The 10,000-nt window shown below is 39.7% G+C and overlaps 1 protein-coding gene across 1 annotated transcript in view; it reads left to right on the top strand.

The window, feature by feature from the left end:
* The window catches only part of ndnl2 (necdin-like 2), a gene marked incomplete at its 3' end in the record, with an annotated part of 11,127 nt that extends 4,118 nt beyond the window's left edge, over positions 1–7,009 (top strand). The window contains 3 exon segments of the mRNA XM_032508900.1: positions 393–506; positions 722–785; positions 6,944–7,009. Of these exon segments, the coding sequence (XP_032364791.1) occupies positions 393–506; positions 722–785; positions 6,944–7,009 (244 nt within the window).
* Positions 7,010–10,000: the final 2,991 nt, after the last annotated feature.

Below are 10,000 nucleotides of genomic sequence, written 5' to 3'. Positions count from 1 at the left end.
GAAGGGTTTTCTCCATTATACACAAGATTATGAAGGGTTTTCTCCATTATACACAAGATTATGAAGGGTTTTCTCCATTATACACAACATTATGAAGGGTTTTCTCCATTATCTATTTCTGTTTTTTTTTTCTTTTTTGACGTACTGAAGATGTTTTGGTGTTTTTCTAAATTTCAGTCTCATCTGGACGTCTTCATGTTGTTGTTACTGTATCAACGTGTTATTACTTTATTATTGTTGTTTTAGTCCTGCTATCACCTTTTTTATCGTGTTATTATCATGTTATTGTGTTATTACTATGTTATTATTGTGTTAGTCCCTGTGATCACCTGTTTTATCGTGTTATGTTATTATCATGTTATTATTGTGTTATTATCGTTAACACCTTGCAGAGACAGTCGTTGGTGTCTCAGGAAGAAGACGACGACTCGACGTTCACTCAACCGAGTTCTTCTCAGGTTCAGAGAGGGCTGGAGAGGTTCACACCTGCACAGGTAGATCAGAAGGTAAGAGACCCTCCAACCCTCTAATCCTGAACCCTAATCCCCACACGCTTTAAACCAGACCACACCTTGACAGATCAGAAGGTAAGAGACCCTCCAACCCTCTAATCCCCTCTCTGACCCGGACACTGTCTCTGACCCGGAGACTCTCTCTGACCCGGAGACCCTTTAAATCTTCTCTTGCTTTAAGGATTAATACACAAATTGTTGTTCTGCAGACAGCGGAGGTGGTCCAGTTCTTCCTGGTTCGTGACCAGAAGAAGATTCCCGTCCGCAGAGCAGGTACAAACACCTGTCTCACTGTGTGTTATACCTGTCTCTCTCTCTGTTATACCTGTGTCTCTCTCTGTCTCTCTGTTATACCTGTGTGTGTGTGTGTGTGTGTGTGTGTGTCTCTCTCTCTCTCTCTCTCTCTCTCTCTCTCTCTCTCTCTCTCTCTGTTATACCTGTCTCTCTATCTCTCTTTTTGTTAAACCTGTCTCTCTCTCTCTGTTATACCTGTCTCTCTGTATGTTATTACCTGACAGTTTATTTGTGGTAGGGTGGGTCATGTGACTGCGCCATTGTTGCTCTTTTGACGTAGAACTCCTCATTGTAGAGACAGATACTATGTACTATAGCTTTAAGACAAAGAAACTGCGTACTGTAGCTTTAAGACAAAGCTTTAACACAAAAACTGTGTACTGTAGCTTTAAGACAAAGAAACAGCGTACCGTGGCTTTAAGACAAAGAAACTGCGTACTGTAGCTTTAAGACAAAGAAACTGCGTACTGTAGCTTTAAGACAGAGAAACTGCGTACTGTAGCTTTAAGACAAAGAAACAGCGTACCGTGGCTTTAAGACAGAGAAACTGCGTACTGTAGCTTTAAGACAAAGAAACTGCGTACTGTAGCTTTAAGACAAAGAAACTGCCTACTGTAGCTTTAAGACAAAGAAACTGCGTACTGTAGCTTTAAGACAAAGAAACTGCGTACTGTAGCTTTAAGAGAGAGAAACTGCGTACTGTAGCTTTAAGACAAAGAAACTGCGTACTGTAGCTTTAAGAGAGAGAAACTGCGTACTGTAGCTTTAAGAGAGAGAAACTGCGTACTGTAGCTTTAAGACAAAGAAACAGCGTACCGTGGCTTTAAGAGAGAGAAACTGCGTACTGTAGCTTTAAGAGAGAGAAACTGCGTACTGTAGCTTTAAGAGAGAGAAACTGCGTACTGTAGCTTTAAGAGAGAGAAACTGCGTACTGTAGCTTTAAGAGAGAGAAACTGCGTACTGTGGCTTTAAGACAAAGAAACAGCGTACGGTGGCTTTAAGAGAGAGAAACAGCGTACCGTGGCTTTAAGAGAGAGAAACTGCGTACTGTAGCTTTAAGAGAGAGAAACTGCGTACTGTAGCTTTAAGAGAGAGAAACGGCGTACTGTAGCTTTAAGAGAGAGAAACGGCGTACCGTGGCTTTAAGAGAGAGAAACTGCGTACTGTAGCTTTAAGAGAGAGAAACGGCGTACTGTAGCTTTAAGAGAGAGAAACTGCGTACTGTAGCTTTAAGAGAGAGAAACTGCGTACTGTAGCTTTAAGAGAGAGAAACTGCGTACTGTAGCTTTAAGAGAGAGAAACGGCGTACTGTAGCTTTAAGAGAGAGAAACTGCGTACTGTAGCTTTAAGAGAGAGAAACAGCGTACCGTGGCTTTAACAGAGAGAAACTGCGTACTGTAGCTTTAAGAGAGAGAAACGGCGTACTGTAGCTTTAAGAGAGAGAAACTGCGTACTGTAGCTTTAAGAGAGAGAAACGGCGTACTGTAGCTTTAAGAGAGAGAAACGGCGTACCGTGGCTTTAAGAGAGAGAAACGGCGTACCGTGGCTTTAAGAGAGAGAAACGGCGTACTGTAGCTTTAAGAGAGAGAAACTGCGTACTGTAGCTTTAAGAGAGAGAAACAGCGTACCGTGGCTTTAAGAGAGAGAAACTGCGTACTGTAGCTTTAAGAGAGAGAAACGGCGTACTGTAGCTTTAAGAGAGAGAAACTGCGTACTGTAGCTTTAAGAGACAGAAACTGCGTACTGTAGCTTTAAGAGAGAGAAACGGCGTACTGTAGCTTTAAGAGAGAGAAACTGCGTACTGTAGCTTTAAGAGAGAGAAACAGCGTACCGTGGCTTTAAGAGAGAGAAACTGCGTACCGTAGCTTTAAGAGAGAGAAGCGGCGTACTGTAGCTTTAAGAGAGAGAAACGGCGTACTGTAGCTTTAAGAGAGAGAAACGGCGTACTGTAGCTTTAAGAGAGAGAAACTGCGTACTGTAGCTTTAAGAGAGAGAAACTGCGTACTGTAGCTTTAAGAGAGAGAAACTGCGTACTGTAGCTTTAAGAGAGAGAAACTGCGTACTGTAGCTTTAAGAGAGAGAAACGGCGTACTGTAGCTTTAAGAGAGAGAAACGGCGTACTGTAGCTTTAAGAGAGAAACGGCGTACTGTAGCTTTAAGAGAGAGAAACGGCGTACTGTAGCTTTAAGAGAGAAACGGCGTACTGTAGCTTTAAGACAAAGAAACTGCGTACTGTAGCTTTAAGAGAGAGAAACTGCGTACTGTAGCTTTAAGAGAGAGAAACTGCGTACTGTAGCTTTAAGAGAGAGAAACGGCGTACTGTAGCTTTAAGAGAGAGAAACAGCGTACTGTAGCTTTAAGACAAAGAAACTGCGTACTGTAGCTTTAAGAGAGAGAAACGGCGTACTGTAGCTTTAAGAGAGAGAAACGGCGTACCGTGGCTTTAAGAGAGAGAAACGGCGTACCGTAGCTTTAAGAGAAAGAAACGGCGTACTGTAGCTTTAAGAGAGAGAAACGGCGTACTGTAGCTTTAAGAGAGAGAAACGGCGTACTGTAGCTTTAAGAGAGAGAAACGGCGTACTGTAGCTTTAAGAGAGAGAAACGGCGTACTGTAGCTTTAAGAGAGAGAAACGGCGTACTGTAGCTTTAAGAGAGAGAAACGGCGTACTGTAGCTTTAAGAGAGAGAAACGGCGTACTGTAGCTTTAAGAGAGAGAAACAGCGTACTGTAGCTTTAAGAGAGAGAAACGGCGTACTGTAGCTTTAAGAGAGAGAAACGGCGTACTGTAGCTTTAAGAGAGAGAAACGGCGTACTGTAGCTTTAAGAGAGAGAAACGGCGTACTGTAGCTTTAAGAGAGAGAAACGGCGTACTGTAGCTTTAAGACAAAGAAACGGCGTACTGTAGCTTTAAGAGAGAGAAACGGCGTACTGTAGCTTTAAGAGAGAGAAACGGCGTACCGTGGCTTTAAGAGAGAGAAACGGCGTACTGTAGCTTTAAGAGAGAGAAACTGCGTACTGTAGCTTTAAGAGAGAGAAACTGCGTACCGTGGCTTTAAGAGAGAGAAACGGCGTACCGTAGCTTTAAGAGAGAGAAACTGCGTACTGTAGCTTTAAGACAGAGAAACGGCGTACCGTAGCTTTAAGAGAGAGAAACGGCGTACCGTAGCTTTAAGAGAGAGAAACGGCGTACCGTAGCTTTAAGAGAGAGAAACTGCGTACCGTAGCTTTAAGACAGAGAAACGGCGTACCGTAGCTTTAAGAGAGAGAAACGGCGTACCGTGGCTTTAAGAGAGAGAAACTGCGTACCGTGGCTTTAAGAGAGAGAAACGGCGTACCGTAGCTTTAAGAGAGAGAAACTGCGTACTGTAGCTTTAAGAGAGAGAAACTGCGTACCGTGGCTTTAAGAGAGAGAAACGGCGTACCGTAGCTTTAAGAGAGAGAAACTGCGTACTGTAGCTTTAAGACAGAGAAACGGCGTACCGTAGCTTTAAGAGAGAGAAACGGCGTACTGTAGCTTTAAGAGAGAGAAACAGCGTACCGTAGCTTTAAGAGAGAGAAACTGCGTACTGTAGCTTTAAGACAGAGAAACGGCGTACCGTAGCTTTAAGAGAGAGAAACGGCGTACCGTAGCTTTAAGAGAGAGAAACTGCGTACCGTAGCTTTAAGAGAGAGAAACTGCGTACCGTGGCTTTAAGAGAGAGAAACTGCGTACCGTGGCTTTAAGAGAGAGAAACTGCGTACTGTAGCTTTAAGAGAGAGAAACAGCGTACCGTAGCTTTAAGAGAGAGAAACAGCGTACTGTAGCTTTAAGAGAGAGAAACGGCGTACTGTAGCTTTAAGAGAGAGAAACGGCGTACTGTAGCTTTAAGAGAGAGAAACGGCGTACTGTAGCTTTAAGAGAGAGAAACGGCGTACCGTAGCTTTAAGAGAGAGAAACAGCGTACCGTGGCTTTAAGAGAGAGAAACGGCGTACTGTAGCTTTAAGAGAGAGAAACGGCGTACCGTGGCTTTAAGAGAGAGAAACGGCGTACCGTAGCTTTAAGAGAGAGAAACTGCGTACCGTGGCTTTAAGAGAGAGAAACTGCGTACCGTGGCTTTAAGAGAGAGAAACGGCGTACCGTAGCTTTAAGAGAGAGAAACTGCGTACTGTAGCTTTAAGACAGAGAAACGGCGTACCGTAGCTTTAAGAGAGAGAAACGGCGTACCGTAGCTTTAAGAGAGAGAAACAGCGTACCGTAGCTTTAAGAGAGAGAAACTGCGTACCGTAGCTTTAAGACAGAGAAACGGCGTACCGTAGCTTTAAGAGAGAGAAACGGCGTACCGTAGCTTTAAGAGAGAGAAACGGCGTACCGTAGCTTTAAGAGAGAGAAACGGCGTACTGTAGCTTTAAGAGAGAGAAACTGCGTACCGTGGCTTTAAGAGAGAGAAACGGCGTACCGTAGCTTTAAGAGAGAGAAACTGCGTACTGTAGCTTTAAGACAGAGAAACGGCGTACCGTAGCTTTAAGAGAGAGAAACGGCGTACCGTAGCTTTAAGAGAGAGAAACGGCGTACCGTAGCTTTAAGAGAGAGAAACTGCGTACTGTAGCTTTAAGAGAGAGAAACGGCGTACTGTAGCTTTAAGAGAGAGAAACTGCGTACTGTAGCTTTAAGACAGAGAAACGGCGTACCGTAGCTTTAAGAGAGAGAAACGGCGTACCGTAGCTTTAAGACAGAGAAACGGCGTACTGTAGCTTTAAGACAGAGAAACGGCGTACCGTAGCTTTAAGAGAGAGAAACGGCGTACCGTAGCTTTAAGAGAGAGAAACTGCGTACCGTAGCTTTAAGAGAGAGAAACGGCGTACCGTAGCTTTAAGAGAGAGAAACTGCGTACCGTGGCTTTAAGAGAGAGAAACTGTGTACTGTAGCTTTAAGAGAGAGAAACTGCGTACCGTGGCTTTAAGAGAGAGAAACGGCGTACCGTAGCTTTAAGAGAGAGAAACGGCGTACCGTAGCTTTAAGACAGAGAAACGGCGTACCGTAGCTTTAAGAGAGAGAAACGGCGTACCGTAGCTTTAAGACAGAGAAACGGCGTACCGTAGCTTTAAGAGAGAGAAACGGTGTACCGTAGCTTTAAGAGAGAGAAACGGCGTACCGTAGCTTTAAGAGAGAGAAACTGCGTACCGTGGCTTTAAGAGAGAGAAACGGCGTACCGTAGCTTTAAGAGAGAGAAACTGCGTACTGTAGCTTTAAGACAGAGAAACGGCGTACCGTAGCTTTAAGAGAGAGAAACGGCGTACCGTAGCTTTAAGAGAGAGAAACTGCGTACTGTAGCTTTAAGAGAGAGAAACGGCGTACTGTAGCTTTAAGAGAGAGAAACTGCGTACTGTAGCTTTAAGACAGAGAAACGGCGTACCGTAGCTTTAAGAGAGAGAAACGGCGTACCGTAGCTTTAAGACAGAGAAACGGCGTACTGTAGCTTTAAGACAGAGAAACGGCGTACCGTAGCTTTAAGAGAGAGAAACGGCGTACCGTAGCTTTAAGAGAGAGAAACTGCGTTACAGCCGTAGCTAAGAGAGAGAAACGGCGTACCGTAGCTTTAAGAGAAGAGAAATGCGTACCGTGGCCTTAAGAGAGAGAACTGTGTACTGTAGCTTTAAGAGAGAGAAACTGCGTACCGTGGCTTTAAGAGAGAGAAAACGGCGTACCGTAGCTTTAAGAGAGAGAAACGGCGTACCGTAGCTTTAAGACAGAGAAGAAACGGCGTACCGTAGCTTTAAGAGAGAGAAACGGTACCGAGCTTTAAGACAGAGAAACGGCGTACCGTAGCTTTAAGAGAGAGAACGGCGTACCGTAGCTTTAAGAGAGAGAAACGGCGTACCGTAGCTTTAAGAGAGAGAAACTGCGTACCGTGGCTTTAAGAGAGAGAGAAACGGGCGTACCGTTAGCTTTAGAGAGAGAGAAACTGCGTACTGTAGCTTTAAGACAGGAAACTGTGTACTGTAGCTTTAAGAGAGAGAAACAGCGTACGTAGCTTTAAGAGAGAGAAACGGCGTCCGTAGCTTTAAGAGAGAGAAACGGCGTACCGTAGCTTTAAGAGAGAGAAACTGCGTACCGTGGCTTTAAGAGAGAGATATGTAATATTATTTGTGTTTGCAGACCTGGTGAAACACGTGTTGAAAGATTATAGAAACATGTTCCCCGAAATCATGAAGAGAGCAGCACACCTTCGACCAAGGTTAGTACAAAACCTTTATTTACACTAACCCGTTAACAGGAACACATCTTATTTAAACTACAACCCGTTAACAGGAACACATCTTTATTTAAACTAACACCGTTAACAGGAACATATCTTTATTTAAACTAACCCCGTTAACAGGAACATATCTTATTTAAACTAACCCGTTAACAGGAACATATCGTTATTTAAACTAACCCGTTAACAGGAACATATCTTTATTTAAACTAACCCGTTAACAGGAACATCTTTATTTAAACTAACCCGTTAACAGGAACATATCTTTATTAAACTAACCCCGTTAACAGGAACAAATCTTTATTTAAACTAACACATCTTTATTTAAACTAACCACGTTAACAGGAACATATCTTTATTTAAACTAACCCGTTAACAGGGAACTATCTTTATTTAAACTAACACATCTATTTAAACTAACACATCTTTATTTAAACTAACCCCGTTAACAGGAACAAATCTTTATTTAAACTAACAAATCTTTATTTAAACTAACACCGTTAACAGGAACATATCTTTATTTAAACTAACCCGTTAACAGGAACATATCTTTATTTAAACTAACCCCGTTAACAGGAACATATCTTTATTTAAACTAACCCGTTAACAGGAACAAATCTTTATTTAAACTAAAACATCTTTATTTAAACTAACCCGTTAACAGGAACATATCTTTATTTAAACTAACCCCGTTAACAGGAACATATCTTTATTTAAACTAACACATCTTTATTTAAACTAACCCCGTTAACAGGAACATATCTTTATTTAAACTAACCCCGTTAACAGGAACATATCTTTATTTAAACTAACCCCGTTAACAGGAACATATCTTTATTTAAACTAACCCCGTTAACAGGAACATATCTTTATTTAAACTAACCCCGTTAACAGGAACATATCTTTATTTAAACTAACCCCGTTAACAGGAACATATCTTTATTTAAACTAACACATCTTTATTTAAACTAACCCCGTTAACAGGAACATATCTTTATTTAAACTAACCCCGTTAACAGGAACATATCTTTATTTAAACTAACCCCGTTAACAGGAACATATCTTTATTTAAACTAACATATCTTTATTTAAACTAACCCCGTTAACAGGAACAGATCTTTATTTAAACTACCACCCCGTTAACAGGAACATATCTTTATTTAAACTAACCCGTTAACAGGAAAATATATTTTTTAAACTAACCCGTTAACAGGAACATATCTTTATTAAACTAACACCGTTAACAAAACATATCTTTATTTAAACTAACCCCGTTAACAGGAACATATCTTTATTTAAACTAACATATCTTTATTTAAACTAACACCGTTAAAGGAACTATATTTATTTAAACTAACCCGTTAACAGGAACATATCTTTATTTAAACTAACCCCGTTAACAGGAACATATCTTTATTTAAACTAACACATCTTTATTTAAACTACCCCGTTAACAGGAACATATCTTTATTTAAACTAAAACATCTTTATTTAAACTAACCCCGTTAACAGGACCATATCTTTATTAAACTAACATATATCTTTTTTTAAACTAACCCCGTTAACAGGAAATATCTTTATTAAAACTAACATATCTTTATTTAAACTACCCCGTTAACAGGAAATATCTTATTTAAACTAACATATCTTTATTTAAACTAACCCCGTTAACAGGAACATATCTTTATTTAAACTAACCCGTTAACAGGAACATATCTTTTTAAACTAACACCGGTTAACAGGAAACATACTTTATTTTAAACTAACCCGTTAACAGGAACATATCTTTATTTAAACTAACCCCGTTAACAGGAACATATCTTTATTTAAAACTAACCCCGTTAACAGGAACATATCTTTATTTAAACTAACCACGTTAACAGGAACATATCTTTATTTAAACTAACCCCGTAACAGGAACATATCTTTATTTAAACTAACCCCGTTAACAGGAAAATATCTTTATTTAAACTAACACCGTTAACAGGAACATAGCTTTATTTAAATAACCCCGTTAACAGGAACATATCTTTATTAAACTAACACATCTTTATTTAAACTAACACGTTAACAGGAACATATCTTTATTTAAACTAACCCCGTAAACAGGAACATATCTTTATTTAAACTAACCCCGTTAACAGGAACAATCTTTATTTAAACTAAACATATCTTTATTTAAACTAACACCGTTAACAGAACATATCTTTATTTAAACTAACCCCGTTAACAGGAAACATATCTTTATTGAAAATAACCCGTTAACAGGAACATATCTTTATTTAAACTAACACATCTTTATTTAAACTAACACCGTTAACAGGAAATATCTTTATTTAAATAACCCGTTAACAGGAACATATCTTTATTTAAACTAACCCCGTTAACAGGAACATATCTTATTTAACTAACATATCTTTATTTAAACTAACACCGTTAACCAGGAAATATCTTTATTTAAACTAACACCGTTAACAGGAACATACCTTATTTAAACTAACACCGTTAACAGGAACATATCTTTATTTAAACTAACACCGTTAACAGGAACATATCTTATTTAAACTAACACCGTTAACAGGAACATATCTTTTATTTAAACTAACACCGTTAACAGGAACATATCTTTATTAACTAACCCCGTTAACAGGAACATCTTTTTTAAACTAACCCCAATAACAGGAACATATCTTTATTTAAACTAACCCCGTTAACAGGAAAATATCTTTATTTAAAACAACCCCGTTAACAGGAACATTCTTTATTAAACTAACCCCGTTTAAGGAACAATCTTTATTTAAACTAACCCGTTAACAGGAACATATCTTATTTAAACTAACCCCTAACAGGAACATATCTTATTTAAACTAACACCGTTAACAGGAACATATCTTTATTTAAACTAACACATCTTTATTTAAACTAACCCCGTTAACAGGAACATATCTTTATTTAAA

Source organism: Etheostoma spectabile, unplaced genomic scaffold (assembly GCF_008692095.1).
Source record: "Etheostoma spectabile isolate EspeVRDwgs_2016 unplaced genomic scaffold, UIUC_Espe_1.0 scaffold00009826, whole genome shotgun sequence".
NCBI lineage: Eukaryota > Metazoa > Chordata > Actinopteri > Perciformes > Percidae > Etheostoma > Etheostoma spectabile.
The sequence above is the reverse complement of the archived record's forward strand: the minus strand, read 5'-3'. Positions and strand labels throughout refer to the sequence as shown.